The sequence below is a fragment of the Trichosurus vulpecula genome, chromosome 2, assembly GCF_011100635.1.
Source record: "Trichosurus vulpecula isolate mTriVul1 chromosome 2, mTriVul1.pri, whole genome shotgun sequence".
NCBI lineage: Eukaryota > Metazoa > Chordata > Mammalia > Diprotodontia > Phalangeridae > Trichosurus > Trichosurus vulpecula.
Window position 1 is genome coordinate 438,784,314 of NC_050574.1, and position 19,532 is coordinate 438,803,845.

Consider the following 19,532-nt stretch of genomic DNA (forward strand, 5'->3'; position numbering starts at 1 on the left):
GAGATAATAGTAACCTGCCCTCCCAGGTTTGTTGTGAGGATCAAATGAGACAATAGTTGTAAAATGCTTAGCACGGTGCCTGGCACAATAGTTATGATGTTATTAGAACTACAGTAGGAGACCAAAGCCCAGAAAGATTATGTGCCCAGGACCATACTAATAGTAAGTTGTGGAATTTGGGTTTGAACTCAGTTCAGTCCTGTTCCCTTTTTAACTATATCACTTGGGGGCAAAATATTAAATGTAGAGAAATTCTAACATGGGATGATACTACTTCTTGAATTTTTGGACTAAACTACATATATTAGAAAAAACTTAATTTACACATAAGTAAAATTAATTTTCCTTTTCTCAAATGTATCCTCAACTTGTTAGGATAATGTATAGGATTTCCAAAATAAATATAGTTTAGATTGGAGTGGGGAACCTGCAGCCTGAAGGCCACATGTGGCCTTGACTAGGTCCTTGGATGCAGCCTTTTGACTGAGTCCAAGTTTTACAGAACAAACCCTTTAGATGTGTTCTTTGAAGTTTGGATTCAGTCAAAGAGCTGCACTTGAGGACCTAGAGGGCCACATGTGGCCTCGAGGTCAGAGATTCCTCACCCCTGGTTTGTATTACAGTCTCTTTATAATGATTGCTACCTTTCTGAAATCCCGAACTGGTCTTTTGACTCCATTATGCTTTCACGTGTGTGTGTGTATGTGTGTGTGTGTGTGTGTGTGTGTGTGTATGCATATATACATACACATATTTATAGTTCAATTATTTCAAACACTTGGGTGTGGGGAATATATTTTGTACATTTTACTTGGTATTGATAAAAATTAAAAACTAAAAGAAATGACACTTGAGATGGATGAAAGAAGTACAGAGAAAGGAGGAGATATGAGGGTAACAAGGCATTCCTGAAACTTTTCTGTAACATCCCTATGGTGGTATGGAATTCAGTCTAAGATGAGTCGACCCAGAACCCTATACTCTTAACTCTAGTAAATTCAGCAGATATTTATTAAGTACCTACTATGTGTAAGGAACTAGATATGGTAGGAACTAGATGTGACAAAATGAGTCCTTAGCCTAAGAAAGATTGTCGCTGGAATGTTTGAAAAAGGATGTTGTTCCTGTGAAAATAAGTAATGCTTAAATTGGTGTATGTGAGTTTCTGTGCCCAGGCAGATAATTACAACATAGAAGCCCTTGCATTGCCAGCACGTTTTTGGCTCTCATTACAGGAAAGGTTTAAAATCAGCTGACTAGCTGGCAGTCTTAAGTGAACATGAAGTTTTCACCAGGTTTGGTCTCTATGCCTTGTATCTTGTCTTACCTAGTTGAGACATATGTACACCTGGAATTGGTTGCAGCTATTTGATGCTCTCCTCATACTTCAGTTTTGTCATTTTGGGGGGTTGTTGCTATCTTATTTAAGTATCCCTGTTGTTCTGTCTGTGAAAGAACAGCACTTTTTTCAAATCAAAGTGATACATCTTGTCATTGATTTTCTCTCTCTTCCTTTTGTTTCAGTGACTCTCCTAGTTTGCCTTCTCCTGTGTGACCATTCTTTCTTATTCGTCTTTTAATATTTTCTTTCCGTAAACCCCAACTTTGGAGACTTCTGGTTTAAAAGAAGGTTGTTGGTGACCTTAGAACAAGTACAATGGACTTTTTGTGTGTAGAAGCCAGATTTCTACGGGTTAATATGTGAGTGATGACAATGGAATCAACTTGAGGAATTTAGCCTTGAAAGAAAGAATAAAAAAAGCTGCAGTTGAAAAGTCTTGAAACTGTCAAATGAAGACTTGTTTTTTCCTGTGATTTTGGGTTTGTTTTGGTTTCAGTAGCTCAGAAACAGAAAACCATAGAATCTCAGAATTGAAAAGACCCTTAGTAATCAACTCAAACCTCCAAAGAAATCACTCAATGACAATTCTAATTTGTACATGTTGAAAGTAGCCATAGAGAATGAGTCTGTAGAGTGAGAAAGAGAGACTGAATGCACCAGAGAGGGAAAAGAAGTGTGGGATACAGGTCTCAAGAAGAAATGAGATTTAGATCACAAATGAATGAGTTTGTCTTAGAAAGTATACCATCTCTGCCTCTGAGACGACACTGTATATGCACTTATTCCTTATGCTGTTCTGGTTTTGTGTATTTAGTAATTATATATCACTTGGGTATCTGACAACAGCAATTTTTAGGTTTATGCAATGCAAATCAATTGGGATATAGTTTTCTTAAACGGTGTCTCTTGCGGTTACCATGGTTACTGCTGTGTCACCTATATTAATCCTCTTGCCCTGGTTATGCTGCTGTAATAACAAATAGACCTATATTGTCTGAAATCTCAAATATGGTTTTAAAAAAAATAGACTTCATTTTGTCACATTAGCTAAAACATTGTCTCTCCCTCCCTCCTCCCTACTGTGAAAACCACAAAATTAAATAAGAAGTCCAAAGGGGACAATTTTATTGTTAAAATTATTGCTATTTGAAGGTAGGATCATAATTCTCATTTGTAAAACAGAGGAGTGCCCTGGAGGCCACTCTCAACATATTGTCAGTGTTTATATCTGAAACAGGCTTATAGGAATCTGCAGTTACAGCGGGAGTAGTCTGGGCTTCATTTTCTCATAGGTCAGCTGTTGGTATCAAAGGATCGATACATATCACAAATGCAAAGCTTTAATTTTCAGGCACTCTATGAACTTCTTGGGAATTTTATACAATACCTAACGAAGTACTGAAAAAAATTTATTGTATGTATGTATATATGGAGACAGAAACTAGACTTGTGATTTCATTGATACAGGAATTCTCAGGTAGAGAAACCCCCTCTGCCAATGGACAGCTGCATATTCTCTGCAGCTTAATCTTAGAGAGTTGCCTAGAGCAGAGCGTTATTCAGTGACTGACTGAGGGTCGCATGGTATTTGTCAGAGGTAGAAATTGAACCCAGATCTTCTTATCTCTGGCACCAGAGCCATCCCTCTAACCATTCACCAAGCTTTCTGGCGCATGCACATACACATACAAGTATTTGATTAAGATGTATGTGTGTATGTATATGTGTATGTGTGTGTGTGTGTGTGTGTACATTTAAACAGGGTGTCCAAAAAGTCTTAGTTTGGTTTTACATTTTAATAGTTTAAATTGAATTATGACTTCTTGAAACACCCTCTATTTACATAAATGTTTGTGTGTGATGCCAAGACATTTGGGAGAATTCTAGAAATGGTTTAGGTAATCTCATGATGTGCAAAAAATTACTTGGAAAATGGGTTGTGTGATTATAGGAAATATGTAAAATTGAGGCATTTTATCTTATAAATGATTTATGACAAAGTGTTTGTATGCATTCTTTAGATGTGGCATCTTGAATGAATATATTCATTCTGAGATATTTGCATTGCAGAAGAGCAAGCAGTGGTAAGAGTATTGATCTTGAGTTCAGAAAACCTAAATTCTAGCCCTAGCATTGACATTTACTACAATGTGATTTCGGGCTAGGCTCATTTCTTCGTTGAGTCTTATAGTAGGCAGTTGGGTGGTACAGTATTCAGAGTACTGCACCTGGTGTCAGAAGGACCTTAGTTCAAATGCAGCCATAGACACTTAATAGCTGTTTAACCCTAAGCAAGTCACTTAACCTTTGTTTGCCTCAGTTTCCTTCTCGTTAAATGAGGATAATAATAGCACCTACTTCTCCAGGTGGTTGTGCGGATCAAATTAAGAAATATTTTTAAAGCACTTTTCAAACCTGAAACCCTATATAAATAAATGAGTTTTTATTACTATTTTCATCCTCTGCAAAATATTTGCACTGTGCATCGGACAATACTGTTGTATTCCCTTCTTATCTCTAAATCTATGATTCTAATGTTTTAAAGTTAAAAGATACCTTGCTTTGTAAACTCTAAACCATTAGAAGAATAAGTTTGAAGTTAGAAGGGATCTCAGGGGTCATCTGCTCCAAACTGCTAATTTTATGATGAGGAGATTGAGGCCCATTGAGGTGAAAGGACTCGTCCAGCATCGCACAGGTAGCATGTGGCTCCTCTGACTTTACATTGGGCTGGCTATGTCATAACAGAGAACGAAAATGATTTTCAAAAGTTCTTCCTGAGGATGTGGACAATTACTCCAGGAAAATTTAAAAAACATCAAAATATCATACCTGTGATCCTGTAATCACCCATAATTGTTCTGTTTCTATGCTTAAAAACTTGTAAATTCTCTCATCTGACTTTAGTCTTGTTTTCATTCCTCCTCTCCCTTTGCCTTACAACTCCTAACCTTGTTCTTTCCTTTATCTGTTATCTGGCAACCTCCAGGATACTTCTCTTCTTCCTCAATGAATTCAGTCCTTGGCTCCCAGTCTTTCTCTCCTTTCCTAGTTATGAGGACCTCCTCATACTGGGGATTTCAGCATACACACTGATATTCTTTCAAACATCTTAACTCATTGCCCATGCTCTACTCCCTCACCAACCTCAGCTGCACCAAGAGATGGTCGTACCCTTGATTTTGCCATCCCCCACAAATCATGAACTCAGAAATTCCCTTATTTGATAACAGTCTGTTGTCGTGCCACCTCTTCCTCTGCCTTATAACCCCAAACCCTGTTCTTAATCCTTACTGTGACCTCTAGTACTTCAGCCACTTAATCCTTTCAGAGACTGTTAACCTGGCTACACTAATCCTTTCTCCCTCTTGAATCCTTAGAGAACCAGTTCAGCTGTACGCTGTCCTCTTCTCTTAAGTCCCTTGCCCCTATCTAATTCCCAGTTTTGGCTTTCTGAGTCTCAGCCTAGGATTATTCCCACCATTTGCTGCTTCTACTCCTACTCGTGTGCTGATCAAAACTGGAAAAAATCATGAAACCATGCAGACTCGATGCCACTAGAGAATTATGTTACATAATCTCAATGGAAACCGCAACCCTTTTAATATTTCCCTAATTGACTTACTGTTCTGCTCATCACAGTGTCTTTTTCAAACCTTTTCATCCCTACTGAAGCCTCCTGCAGTTCCCCCCTTCCCTCACCCTCTCAGCTGAAAACATGGCCTTATAATTCCTCTGAAAAAAATTTTGAGGCCTTTCACAGAGAACTCTCATTCTCTTTTCTTCATCTCATATTTCAGATGTTTTTTGCTACTATCTCCTCCTGTGGTCTTTCTCCTTGCCAAGAAGCCCCCTCACATACACAAGTGATCCCATTCCGTCCTGTCTCCTCCAGCAGGTTGCCTCCTTTATCATCTCGACTTTCTCACTTTTCTTCAATATCTCCTTGTCTAACCACTGCTTCCCTGCTGCCTGTAAACATGTCAACATGTTCACCATTCTTAAAAGAATGCCTTGCTTGATCCATCCAGGCCTGATAGTTGTCATCTCACATCATTCATCCTTTTCTCTGCTAAACTCCTTGAGAGAAGGCATTCTTTTCTGCAGTCAGTGCCTCCACTTCCTTTTATGCTTCTGTAAATCTTCTGCAGTCTGGCTTCTGACCTCTTCATTCAGTTGAAGCTTCTGTCTTCAAAATTACCAACAGATTTCATCTGTAATGGTCTTTTCTCAATCCTCATCCTCCTAACTTCTCTGCAGGCTTTGCAACTGTTGATAACCCCTCTTCGCCTTGATATTCTCTGTTCTTTAGTTTTTGTGACACACTATATGCTGCTTCTGTTCTAACCTGTCCGACTGCTCCTTCTCAGTCTCCTTTTCTGGATCTTCATCCAAGTCATGCCCACTAACCTGGGGTATGCCCCAAATCTCTGCCCTTGGTTTTCTTCTCCACTTCCCTTGCATTACAGGTTGTCCCAAAAGCCTTGGTGCAGTTTTAGTGCTCTAAGACTTTTGAGACACTTTGGATTTCACTTGGTGATTTCATCAGCTTCTTTGGGTTACATTGTCATCTCTCTGCAGATATATCTCAGCTCTTTTTGTTCAGCCCCAGCCTCTCGCTGGACCTGTCTGGTGTCTCCAACTACCTAATCAACATCTTGAATTGGATATCCCATACATAGACAGCCCAAACTTGATTTGTACAAAACTGAACTTGTTATCTTTCTCCCCAAATCCCTCTTCTTAACTTCACTGCTGTTCAGGCTCACCTCACCACCTGGATATCAAACTCAGGTCCTCACTCTCCCATTCCACATTTCTGATCAATCACCACATCCTGTTGATTCCACCTTTGCAACAACATCTCTGCTCTGCACTCCCTTCTGTCCTCTTGACCCTGCCACCACCCTGGTTCAGTCTCTTCACCTTATGCCTAGACCACTGTAATAGCCTTCTGGTTGGTCTCTCTGCCTAAAGTCTCCTCTCTTTTTAGTCCATCCTTTGTTCAGCTGTCAACTTGATCTTCCTAAAATATAGGTCTCACCGTGTCACCACCTATTCAGTAAACTCCAGTGATTCTCTGTTACCTCCAGAATCAGATATAAAGTCCTCCATTTAAATCCCTTCATAAATTGGCTCTCTCCTAATGAAAAGTTATAAAAGTCCAAAAAGGCCTTGTTACACCTTTTTCCTCTCCATGCAGTCTTAGATCTAGTCATATTGACTGCCTTGCTGTTCCTCACACAGGACATTCCATCTCCTGACTGCGTTTTTACTGGGCTGTTCCTTATCCCTAGTATTCACTCCTTCCTCATTTCTACCTCTTTGCTTCCCTGGCTCCCTTCGGATCTCAGCTAAAATCTCACCTTCTGAAATAAGTCTTTCCCAGTCTTCCTCAGTCTTAGGGCCTTCCCTCTGACTTACCCTAGTTTATCCTGCACATAGGATTTGTGCATAGTTATTTACAAACTTGTCTCTCCTGTTAGACTGAGCTCCTTGAAAGCAAGAAGGCATGATTTTTGCCTTTCTTGTATTCTCAGTTCTTCACACAATACCTACAATAGTAGGTACTTAACAAATGCTTGTTGACTTATGCTACTTTAATTTTTTTCTCCAACCTATTTATTCTATTCTCTGGTGTTTTGTAAAATTTAGCTTATAATTAAGAAATGAGGCTTAGGGAGCCTTGAAGTTAGCTGGTGTGTTGGTAAGCAAAATGGGCTCTTAGCACTTAGTTGGCTTTTGTTTCCTTTGAGTAATTCAGTGTATTTCATTGAGCCTTACCAGGTGCTAAGCCCCAGGCCCAAACCCCTATTAGGTGTAAAACCTATATGGGTGTGACTTGGTAACCAAGGTGGGGCCCCAGGTGGGGCTAACTAAGGGAGGGTCTAGTTTACACATGAGTTTGAGTGATAGGTTTGGGACATCAGAGGCTCTTAGACCACGTGGGTTTAAGTCGTCTCTTTGTGACAATTTTAGGTCACATGGGTGAGTTGCATGTGTGACTCACTCCTGACCCTGAAAAAGATATAAAACCAGGGGTTGGTTTCCTCTTCTTCGGAGCTCTTACCCACAGCAGTGGTGGCGCATGTGACTCTGGACCAGCCCTTGTTCTGAGCTCCTGGGCTGAACCTAGATGTTGGTAACTATGAATCTGTATTTGGTCTGTCTGTTGATGTTTGTAACTTGTTGGTATTTTGCTCTGAAGTTCAGTGTGCTGGTCTTTTCCCCTGAACTAAGTGAAAGATATTTGTATGCTGAATTAAAGTAAGCTTGTCAACTCCTTAATATAGCTTTCCTTAGTTAAGCAGATCAAAACAACCTGTATTTTTGCAGCGTGCTGGTAGCGTTCTTGTTGTTGGGCTTGGGTTGGTCTTACACCCCCACAGCAGCTGCTAGCTGGATTGTTGAAACGGCTGGGCAGCTAGATGCCACAGCAGGATGGAGCAAGGGACTTAGAGTCTGGAGACCTGAGTTCACATCCAGCCTCAGACATTGAGTAGTTATGTAACCCTGGAAAAGTCACTTAACCCTATTCACCTTGGTTTTCCTCATTTGTAAAATGAGGTGGAGAAGGAAATGGCAAATCACTTCAGTACCTATGCCAAGAAAACCCCAAAAGTGGTCATGAAGAGTCAGACACGACTGAAAAATGATTAAACAACAAGAAGTTAAAGATGTAGCTACATGTACTGTGAGTGGCTTCCATATTTGCTCTTGCATTAATAATGTATTTCTGGGACCAACATTTTTTTAGTTGCCTATAATCCATTTTTAATTTTGGGAATACCAGAAACTAAGACTACAAATTGAAGAGCAGTTGAGAGTTTGCTTTGTAGAAGGAATTTCCTCCCTGGAAATACCAGTGAAACCATTGGTTCTGTTGGTTCAACAAAAAACAAATGACACCGTTTGGGGAAGTTGCTCTATTGGAAAGACGATTTTAAAAATATGATATGGTAATGTTTCATGTCCACATAAACGTGTTTTTCCGCATAACTAAAGCTTAAGTATCAAAATTTTTTCAAAAATTGTTTTGGTGGAAATCTTCCAAAAAATATACTTCTCTCACTTTTTGAGCAGAAGCCAAAGAACATAGCTTAACATTTATTGATTGCTCAGAATTGTCGGTCAGCACATCTGTTATAATAGAGAGCATTGCAGAGTTTTAATTTATTCTTTTTTCTGCTTTCTTAAATCATATGACATTGAAAAGTCTTGACTTCTCTGGACCTTGGTTTCCTCATTGGTAAAATGAAGGGGTTGGACTAGATTTCCAGCTGTAAATTCTTTCTCCCTCAACTTCCTTCTATATCAGGTCATCTGTTTCCACTTTGGTTGAGGTCATATAGCTTGTCTCTGCGTGGCTCTGATTCTCACCCAACTTCCAGTTGTTGCTTCTGAGAAACCAGCTCCTAAAGCTTGCTAAGAATTTGATGTTAAACATTGTGTGGGAGATCTTAAGGAATAGGAGCCATATGTGTTCAGTGGTCTTTTTCCTCTAGTCCGGGATGGGTAAACCAAGGCCTGAAGACCAGATACCACCCACTGCCTGATTTTGTATATATGGCGTGCTAGCTAGGAATGGCTTTTACATTTTAAAATATACAACTTTATTTAAAGATGTAAAAACCATGGCTTGCAGGCCATATAAAAGCAGGTGGCAGATGGGATTTGGCCTCAGACTGTACTTTGAAGACCCTTGCTCTAACAGAATGAATGAATGAAGCATTGATTAAGCATTCACTATGTGCAAAGCCCTGTGTTAAATACTGGGGATACAAATAGGAAAGTAAAACATCTCTAATCTCAAGGATAACATGTATGGAATATTTCACTTGCAAGTCAGATGGAAAGATCCAGTTGTCCTTGTGGTGCAGAGACAAAATAGATGGTGATGCCTCTTCTTCAATGTCATTTGTACTGATCAAAATCATATCAGTTTCTTCTGCTGAACCATATGACAATACCAAAGACTTTCATGGCAAGAACTTTCTTTCTGGGTCTTCAGTAGCTGTGGCTGAAGTACCTCTAGGAACAGTTGCCAGGCTGTGTCTCCTGGGGGTTGCTTCCTAGGAAAAAATAATTTAAGCTTTTTGTTCTTCATTTTCTTTATCATTAAGATTATGACAAAATGAGGTCAGACTTTGTACTGCAGGGCCATCTCAGCATCTATTGGTATAACATCAGGACATCTGATACAGATGGGTTCCTTCATGAGGTAGGAAACTCACAATTTGGCAAGAGTCTGAAGACCATTTTTAAACATGATACCTGTCATAAACAGAGCATGTACTTCATTAATAAATCTGTTATGGAGTTTTATATGCTACAGCATATAGATGAACCTAATGAAAAACACCTGTATTCTTTTCAGACCAAAAGAGTTATGAAATGACATTCAAACATCTACCATGGTTTGAGTTAGCCTTTTTTTGGGAGGGGGACAATTAAGGCCTCTCTTCTCTATGCAGTTGAATGGTATAAAATACAAAGTCTCACCTCATCATGTGGAGGTGATTCTGGGTTCTCAATAGCTATAGCCAGCTCATAAGTTCTGGATGGTCCTTCTGAACTGGAAGAACTTTGAGTATGGTCCCAGTTACAAACTGACGTATCCATCATCTGGACTTGCAGTCTAGACCAGTGGGGTCAAACTGAAATAGAAAGGATCCCTGCTGTGGTGGCATATTGACTTAGAAAACCACAAATTAACATTGTCTATATTGTATTTTTATTTGTTCCGTCAAACATTTCCCAATTTACATTTTCATCTGGTTCGGGCCACAGCTGTCAGAGTTTTGCAGAAGTTATGTTTAACCCCTGTGCTATAGGCAAGTCACTACTGTAAAAGTAGCAGGAAATATGTTCTGATAACAAGCAAAGAAAAAAAAACCACCGAAAAGTTAAGCCTAGCATAGATTATTGGTACAGATTCATTAAGTTCATTAGTCTCCTTCAGTTACTTTTCAGTTTCTTTCTCTCTTTTTCTCTGTCTCTCTGTCTTTTCAGTCTCTATAATAGTAGCTAGCCTTGAGATGTGCAAAGTGATTTACAAATATCATTTCATTTAATCCTCCTAATTACTCTGTTGTTATGTGCTATTATTCCCGTTTTATCGATGAGGAAATTGAGGCAGGAACAGGTTAAGTTGCCTCTTCAGTTGCCCCGCATCTCATAGCTAGTAAGTGGCAAGACTAGACTTGAAGCCGGGTCTTTCCAGTTCCAGGTCTAGTGCTGTACTTACCGTACCACCTAGTTGCCTAGATTGATAGACGTGTTTGAGGGGCAGGGCAGATCTATGATTTAATTATTGTAAGGTAATTCCTTGTTTAGAAACACCCTTCATGAGATGCAAGTTAATATATCATTTGTAACTTTCATTATTAAATTGTTGCTTGGAATGCCCATGATCATAAAGCTGGTTGTCTGTAGAACTTAACCTGGGTCTTCCTGACTCCAAGAGCAGCTCTCTCTCTCTCTCTCTCTCTCTCTCTCTCTCTCTCTCTCTCTCTCTCTCTACACCCTGTTGCCTCTCATTCTATTAGATGTAAAATTTCATCTCTTTTATTAGGGTTTTCAAGCAGTCAATTGCCTAATATTTGTTTGGTGCTGTAAGAAAAATCAGAAAGCAACCAACTATCTGTTAAGCCCCTACTTTGTGCCAGCTACTAAACAAAGCTCTGGGAATTCAAGGCCCAAGAATGAAACAATCCCTTCTTGCAATGTGCTTATATTTAAAATGGAGTAAATAATATATACATATAAAATGTATTTAAACTGCATAAAAATAAACAAGTACAAGTTAAATGTAAGTTAAATGTAGTTAATTAAGTAAGATGATTTGGGAGACAGGAAACTAGCAATTGAGGGAATCAAGAAAGGCTGTTAGATATGGGCCATACCCTCATAGAATCTAATAGATACTTAGCCGACGAGAAAAGATGAATAAATGTTAAACAGTTAGCTAATAATATAAGAAAATGTGTGTAAAGGTGCTCAACTGGATTCTGTAGACACCATGAGCCTTGTATCAGAAGACTGCGAGATCAGCAAGGCCTGGAATAACCAGGGAATACTTCTAAGGACACCCTTTACCTCTTCGTATAGGAACATGCCTTTTGTGGGAATATCGTTATATGTGTGTAGATATGGTAGATTTTTAACAAGTAGTTGTAGAATTGATTCAGAAATCCAGATACATTTATAAAGAAATGGATTTTCTCAAGAATAACTTTCTATCTCTTTCTCTTTTCCCCCCCAGGTCTGTCTGCTGCCAAACTGTTGGCTGAATATGAAATTGATGTTGTGGTTTTAGAGGCACGGAACCGAGTTGGAGGAAGGACTTACACTTTGAGGGTGAGAGCTTCTTATATTTTATTTGTGGTATCTAACAGACTGTAAGTACCATTGAGATTCAGAAGAGCCTGAGAAATAAAGTTTAATTGCCTGTCTGTGGTACCATGGCACCTCAGACCCTCCATCAGGTAAAGAAGGGTTGCACAGGTTCCCTCCATAACTCAGTAACACATAATCCTTTTCTGATCAGGAGATGTTTAAATCCCTCCTGCAAGGCTTCCTAGTTTCAGTCCCACATCATTTGCTTTTACATGTTTTACTGCCTAGTATCTCTACTTCCAATGGTGTTAAATGACCTTTATTTAAAAAAAATTAACATACATTAAGCTGGATTTTCCTTTACCGGTATTGATAGGTACTGAAATGTTGAAACAGGATAGCGTGAAGAGAAAGAACACTAGATTAAGGGAGTCAGGAGGAGGGGGTCACGGGTTTTCTACTAATTAGTTGCATTACCTTTGAATAAAGCATGCCCTCACTTTCCTCAAGACAAAAGAAAGCTTTGGAATAATTGATCCAGAAAGTGCTAACATCCTCCAGTTTAATGAGAGATACCCAATAATGTTAGAAAGCCTGGTTGTTGATTCCTTCTTTATGGCTCTCAATAGATAAGTACATTCACGTAAAAGACTTTAAAGTAAAGAACCAGATTCTTCATTTCAGGCAGTATTTATATTTCCCCCATAAATATTCACTGCCTTAGGTTAGCTTCATAGGTTTCCATACTGGTATCATTTCTGGGTGTCAGGGGTTCTTAACCTGGGGTCCAGGGAGGATTTCAGTGGGTTCATGAACTTGGACAGGAAAAAAAGGACATCTTTATTTTCATTAGTCTTTAACTAAAATTTAGCATTTCCTTCAACTATTTAAAAACATTTTTCTGAGAAGAGGTCCATGATACAAAATAGGTTAAGAACCCCTTGAATGTATATCGTTGTTGCATAAGTACGCAGTTCCATTTATAGCTAAGTCTCCCAATTTTCAAATCAGCATTTGCTAAATGCTCGGTAGGACTTTAAAGCTATTTGTCTTCAGTTGTGTGCGAGAAAGGGAGACAGAAAATAAGGATCTGCCGAATAGATTGTTTAAAATATTTGTAGATTGACATTAATATGAATAGACTTGTTTGCAGTAGAGGACCAAATGAAATCATTTTGCAAAGAGGCACTTATGAAATTTGCCTTTGATGAGACTAACTAATCCTGTTAATACTACTAATAATTCAACTAAAATAGCAAAATTTGATGTGGTTTGAGAGAACCATCACCTGGAAGCTGCACAAAATATTCCCAAAGGCTTGAATATATTTGTATGAGGAGATGGTCCCAGATTCCCAAAGTGGGCCATACCATCCTTGCAGGGGGTGCTAGAACAATTCAGGGGGATGGTAGTAGCCTTACGTGCAATGGGGGAGGCACTGAATAAAAATAAACCTAACCCCCGGGGGGCACTGAGTAATTTTTTTCAATTGGGGCGGTAAGCCAAAAAAATTTGGGAACCTCTGGACTCTAAGCAGAAAGCCGATAAGCTGTGCCTCTTTACTCCATAGATTCCCACTTATTATCCAATCCAGACACCAGTTCAGCATCACACAACCTCTGCCATTTTCTTCTCTCCTCCTTTCTCTAGGCTCTTATAATGAAATAGCTCTTTACCTCACCAAGGTCAACCCCTCAACATGTATGCAAGAGCCCATCCCTCTTGTTTTTTTTTTTTTCCAGCAGATTTCCCCCACTATCATCCCATCACTCTCTCTAATCTTCAGTCTTGTCCTAGAGGCAGCTAGTTCTTAGTGTGTGCCAGAAAGAGAAAAGGCTTGTGGAAAACTTGTTAATTATGGAATGAAAATTTCTATACTCTCACCTTTGTTGATCACTCTGGTGCTAGTGTCTCTTGTTCCAGTTACCTCGTATTGGTTTTGTACTTATTTATATACATACTTATATATATATATATATATATATATATATATATATATATATATATACACACACACACATATATGTACACACACATACACATATATACATATATGTATGTATGTATGTATGTGTGTATATGTGTGTGTGTGTATATACATACGCGCACGCGCACACACACACACACACACACACATCCCGATCAGCACAGAAGTACCCTGTCTAAATATTCCCATTTCCTAGCGCACACAGTAATAGGGACTGGGCCTGTGATTTTGTTAGTATAGGGACCTTTCAAATGAGAAAACTCTACCAATGCAAACTGGCACTTTCTCTGTAACTTACGGTCTTAGAGATTTGCCTAGGTCAAGGTCATGCAGTCGGCCATTGGTCCTCTTTGAGAGTAAAGGATAAACAATAATAACAGCAAGCTGGTCAAGTGTCCGAGAAAGGACTCGAATCCAGAGCTTCTTTCTCTGACTCTGAGGTCAGCTTTCTATGCACTAGGCATTTTTGTTGTTCAGTTGTTTAGTTGTGTCCAACTCTGTGTTGCTCCATGGACCATACTGTCCATGGGGTTTTCTTGGCACATAGTAGGTGCTTATTAAGTGCTTGTTTGTTGATTGATTGAGTCATCCTGCAGTGTGCTGCCAGATTAATCATTTAAAAGCATATCTCAGATCATGTTACCCCTTTTCTAGAAAACCTTCAATGACTTGCATTGCCTACTGAATAAAATATAAACCCTTTAACTTAGCATGCAAGCTTCCCCACAACTAAGCCCCAGTTCTTATCTCTAAGCTTATTTCTTCCTTCAGACAGACACTCCATGTTGCAGCCAAACTGCTCTGTGACTGCTTACTGTGACCTAAAGTTTCTTGCCTTTACTCATGCTTTTCTTTTTGGCTAAAATTATTCCCTCAGTAATATTACAAGCATTATTACCCCCATTTTACAGATGCAATAATGGAGATTCAGAGGGTAAGTGGCTTACCTATCATCATATCTCTTGAGTATCAGAGAGAGCATTTGAACTCAGGTCTTCCTGATTCCAGGTCCATCCCTCCATAGTAAGGGGACACAATCAGTGGGGAAATTCTTTGTAATGACTGAGATTATTCTTTTTAAAAAGTGTTTCATGAAAATCTTTCAACCCACCTTTTTTTTTTTTCCCAGAATGACTTCGTTGATTATGTAGATATTGGTGGAGCCTATGTAGGACCTACTCAAAATAGAATCCTACGATTATCTAAGGAGCTGGGTTTAGAGACTTATAAAGTAAATGTAAAGGAATGCCTTATTCATCATGTAAAGGTAAGCCTGTATTTTTTTAAAGAAATAAATTATTCCCATTAGTTATTTGGCTTGGAAAAATATTTTGTTTCTAAAGTTGTTTTGATGTTGTGTTAAAGTACTGGTTCCTCTGAGCTTCTGCGGACTTTTAGATACCCATATTCCAAATCTCCTTTCTTCAAAAACACCAGCTGTTCCAGCTTTGACTTTTCAGGGTCCGTCAGTGGATGGATCCAGTCAGTTCATTGGTGCATAGCCTTTATTCCTCTTGGTTCCCTTTATCTGCCTGTGTTTTGTCTTGGTTTTTATCCTCCTGAAATAAGAAGTTGAGTTAATCATTTTGCTTTATCCTTATCTCTTCCTTTCAGTGGTAAGAATTTGAAGGTCAAAGATTCCCCTGCCCTTTGCCCCCAGCTTGTCTACATGCTTTGTTAACCTTTTTTGCTGATGAACATGCTGAGCACAGCATGGAAGCTCAGCAGACATGGCCCCCTTACTTACCTCCAAGAACTGACCAGGAAGCTCCTTATCCTTTGCTGTTTTTTAGTGGAAAACCAGTTCTTCAAAACTTTAATCACAGACATTTGTAAATTCAGTAACATAGAAAAACAGGTAGAGTGGTGTGCCAGCTTCAGTGAGTATGGTTTATATTTAAGTGAAGGATTCAGAACATCTTCATCTTGCCAGGCCACAGCTGCCTGAAAACACAGATACTTGGCCCCTTTGTGCTGCTTCCTGCTGCTCAGGCAAGAAGCTGTTTAAACTTGAGCTACTGGTATATTACCAAGAAACCACAGCTGTGGCCAATGTTATTCTTCCTTCCTGAGGATAAATGTACAATAGCTGAGGTCTGGAAATAGGCCTAGAGAAATGCATTTAGTTTGACAGTGCCTCCTGGTCCTAGAACAGGTATCTAGAGAATGCAGACCAACAGCTATTCAAGAATGATGGGCCGAGTCTTTACTTACTCACCTCAACTTTTTGAAATGTTGGTAATAGTTCCCCCTCCCAAAAAGTCACCATAGAATGTATTATGGTGGAAAAAGCAATGGACCACAAGTCAGAAGAACTGACTTTTTTACTCCAAGCTCTGTCACAGTTAGCCCTGAGATGGGAAAGTCTCTTTGCCTCAGTTTCCTCATCTGTGAAAGGGAGAGGCAAGTGGAAGGAGCTGGCTTTAAAACTTCTTTTTCTACACAAGAAGAGATAGGGGGATACGTCATTTCTTGCTCTTTTGTTGAGATGGAAGGAGGGACTAGAGATATGGAGTAGCGTATCAGATTATTTTTTGATGTACTGATCAACTTTGCTGGATGTTTTTCTTCCTAGTTAAAAAAACACATTCTTTGTTAAAAAGGGATGGCTCTCAGGGGAGGGAGAAGGGGAGAGATACAGAGGGAAATCTAGGTGATGTAAAAATAAAAGATATCCATAAAATTTAATTTTTTTTAAAAATTTTCATGTTCTATATATACTCATCTGGTGGTCAGGGGACTAAAAGATAATTGTATTCTAGATTTGTTAATGTTTGGATGCAGAAAACATTGTTTTAAAAAATTTCATATAGGGGCAGCTAGGTGGCGCAGTGAATAGAGCACTGGCCCTGGAGTCAGGAGGACCTGAGTTCAAATCCACCCTCAGACACTTGACACATGTACTAGCTGTGTGACCTTGGGCAAGTCACTTAACCCCAATTGCCCTGCCAAAAAGCCAAAAAAAAATTTTCATATGTTAGGGACACTCCTGGGGATGTGTTGTAAAAAAACCAACTTATATGTTTTTTAGAGAAACTTGGTATTCAACTTGGAGTGAGATATAAAAAGTCTGTGAAAAGCGAGATGGAGAGAGAATACTTTTTCACCTCTTCTCTCCTGTACAATGTACTTTCATTTGTGAATGCCTAGGATGGCTACAGAGAATATGTATCCAGTATGAACCTGAATCAAGTATGCATTTTTAACCCACTTTTCATGCCATTACTAAGTTAACATTGTCATGTGTATCACCACAACCATAGAAAATGCATTGCCTTTAGTTGATGAAAGTATAATTAAAACTATACCATTCTACTTCTCTCGTTATCTAGCCATTTAAAGGCTTAAAAGGAAAGGCTCTTGAAAATTTGTTCTTATATTTCACATATGGTACAGATATTTTCTTTCACATTTAGGATTGCAGGACATCTTAATGTATCCTAAGAGAATTGCATAATTATATCTGTTTCTTTGAGATCAAAATTCAGTGGGTCCTTAGCAATGTCTCCTTCTTTAGTTGCTTAATAAATGTTGAATTGGATTAAGTAAATGTTCATTAAATACTTATTGTATGCACAGCACAGTGCAGGAGAGATTAAAAAATTGTTTGCATAAAGACATAGTCCTTCCCCCTGCTGGAGCTCGAGCTGGTGTGGGGGGAAAATAAGTAAGATAGAAATATAGATAACTATACTATAGAATGTTTTCTGTTAAGTTGCATTTGAGAATTGTAAAATGTTAAGGCCCAAGAGGGAAGGATATTCTTGATCAGTCAGGGAAGGCCACAAACTAGCACTTGATACAAGCATTAAATCAGGAATTAATTAAAGGAAGGCAAAGAGGGAAGAAGATAATGTTCCAGGCAGAGGGAAGAATGTGAACAAAACATGGAATATTGAGGGGATGGATCACTTTGGCAGAAGTGTAGTCTCAAAGCATATGACAAACCTACCTTCTTTTTTGATCATACTTATCTTTGATGACACATCATCTACATCATTATAAAGAAATCAGACAACAGTGAAATAAATTACTATAATCAAAAAGTAAAGCAGTGTCATTACAGGATATATACCAGGATACAGTAGACAGAAGAGTGTCATGTGAATGTACTCAACCATTCTAGCACAGTAACAATTAAAGAAATACTCCAAGCAAAAGAAAAAAGTTAATTTAAAAAACACAGGCATAATAGCTGAGTGTTTCAGGGTTTATAAAGAAATCATTGGACAGTAAAGAGTATTAATAAAACCTTTTTCTTCCAGACTTCACTTTGACACTAGGAGCACATATTATTTTTTCCTGCCTTTACCTCTTTTCAAAGTTCAGTCCCAGTCTAGTTACAGCTATCCCAATAATTCACAGAGGAATTTGTGTTTCTGGATTTCATAGTCTGTGAGGAGGGAGGGTATATACAGAAAAATGCTATATTTAATATGTATTACCTTTGCAGGATCCTATCCCACAAATGATAATTCACCTAATTACAACACTGATATGAACTTGAATTCCAAAGAATGAGAAAATGGTTTTAGTTATAAATTGGGCTTTGATAGAATTCTATTCCATTGAAATTTGCAAATCACTAAATTACCATTTAATACACTTATGCCTATAAAACAAATCAGAATTTAAATATTACTTTCATGCAAACAAATTTAAAAAGCATAATGACTTCAGACATCCCTTAGCAAAGAAATTATTCATACAGGTGTACATAATTTGTAAATATAGCAGCTAAAACATGATTTAAGATTGGCCAGCCATAGGAAGATGACTTATTTTTTTAAATCCAGTTTTATAATGTTTTAAATGCCAAATTTAAAAAAAAATTCTGACTCTAATTATCATCTTTCCTCACCCATCTACTCAGTCAGAAGCCTCATAGTTTTTCCCCAAGACTCTTCACACTTGGCAGCTTGCTAGATAGAGAAAGGAATAGTAAATTGTAAACTAAATCAGTTCCTAAGTCACTGGTAAGCATTCATTTTGATAGTAGGCTCAGCCACACACAAACATATACAAGTACATTCAAACTCTTTTAGTCTGTAGCATATAAACTTTTAAAAATGCTTTCTGTTCTTCCATACTGTGGCAGATCACTCAGACATTGTATAAGACAAGTCCAGATTAAGTTAATTTTCTAGAATCATGGCCAGACTTTCCTAACTTTTCCTGGTTAATATTCTACTTCTTCTAGTACTCAAGAGATGTCTGTTAATTTCCTAAGCAGGCATTCGGAAGAAACACAGATTTTGGTGTCCAAGGATCTGGTTTCATATCCTGAATCTGCTACTTTCTACCAGTCTGACCTTGGGTATTCACTTAATGTCTATGAGCCTCAGTTTCCTTACATGATAATTGAATGGGTTGGACTAGATTACTTCAAAGAGCCCTTTTACCTCTAAATCTATTGTCTTGTCTATGATGTACCCCCTTTCCATCCTGGTAGGGAGTTCTTAAATTGGATTGATTCCCTTTGAGAGGTGGGTGGTTACTTCTTTATGCCCAATAGTCTTTGTGAAAGGGGTGTGGGTTTCATAACCCCTAGCCCTCGCAGCTAAGCCAGTGAACCACAAGATCTCTTCTTGGTTATCTGAGGTGCTGTATCTCTTCCAGGGAAGAGAAGGGCTTGGTGGTAGTGACATCTTTTGGCAGTTCTTATGGTTTATTCTCCACTTCTTACCCAGTGTCAATTAGGCTTCTTTGAACTGAAAGCAGTTAATTCCCTTCCAGATCAATCATCTCTTGGGTCTGAATGATTGGTGTGTGGTTGCCTGGAGAGGTTGCACAGTAATGAAAGAATGTTGGACTTGGAGGTGAGGACTTGGAGTAGAATCCCTCCTGTATCTTGCTACATACTAC

The 19,532-nt window shown here is 38.6% G+C and overlaps 1 protein-coding gene across 2 annotated transcripts in view; it reads left to right on the plus strand.

Annotated features, from left to right (window-relative positions):
• Positions 1 to 19,532, plus strand: part of MAOA (monoamine oxidase A) — a 102,321-nt gene that overhangs the window by 13,226 nt on the left and 69,563 nt on the right. For both annotated transcript variants that reach the window (XM_036744239.1, XM_036744240.1), the window contains 2 exons: positions 11,607 to 11,701; positions 14,797 to 14,934. In XM_036744239.1, the coding sequence (XP_036600134.1) occupies positions 11,607 to 11,701; positions 14,797 to 14,934 (233 nt within the window). The remainder of the gene's footprint in view (positions 1 to 11,606; positions 11,702 to 14,796; positions 14,935 to 19,532) is intronic.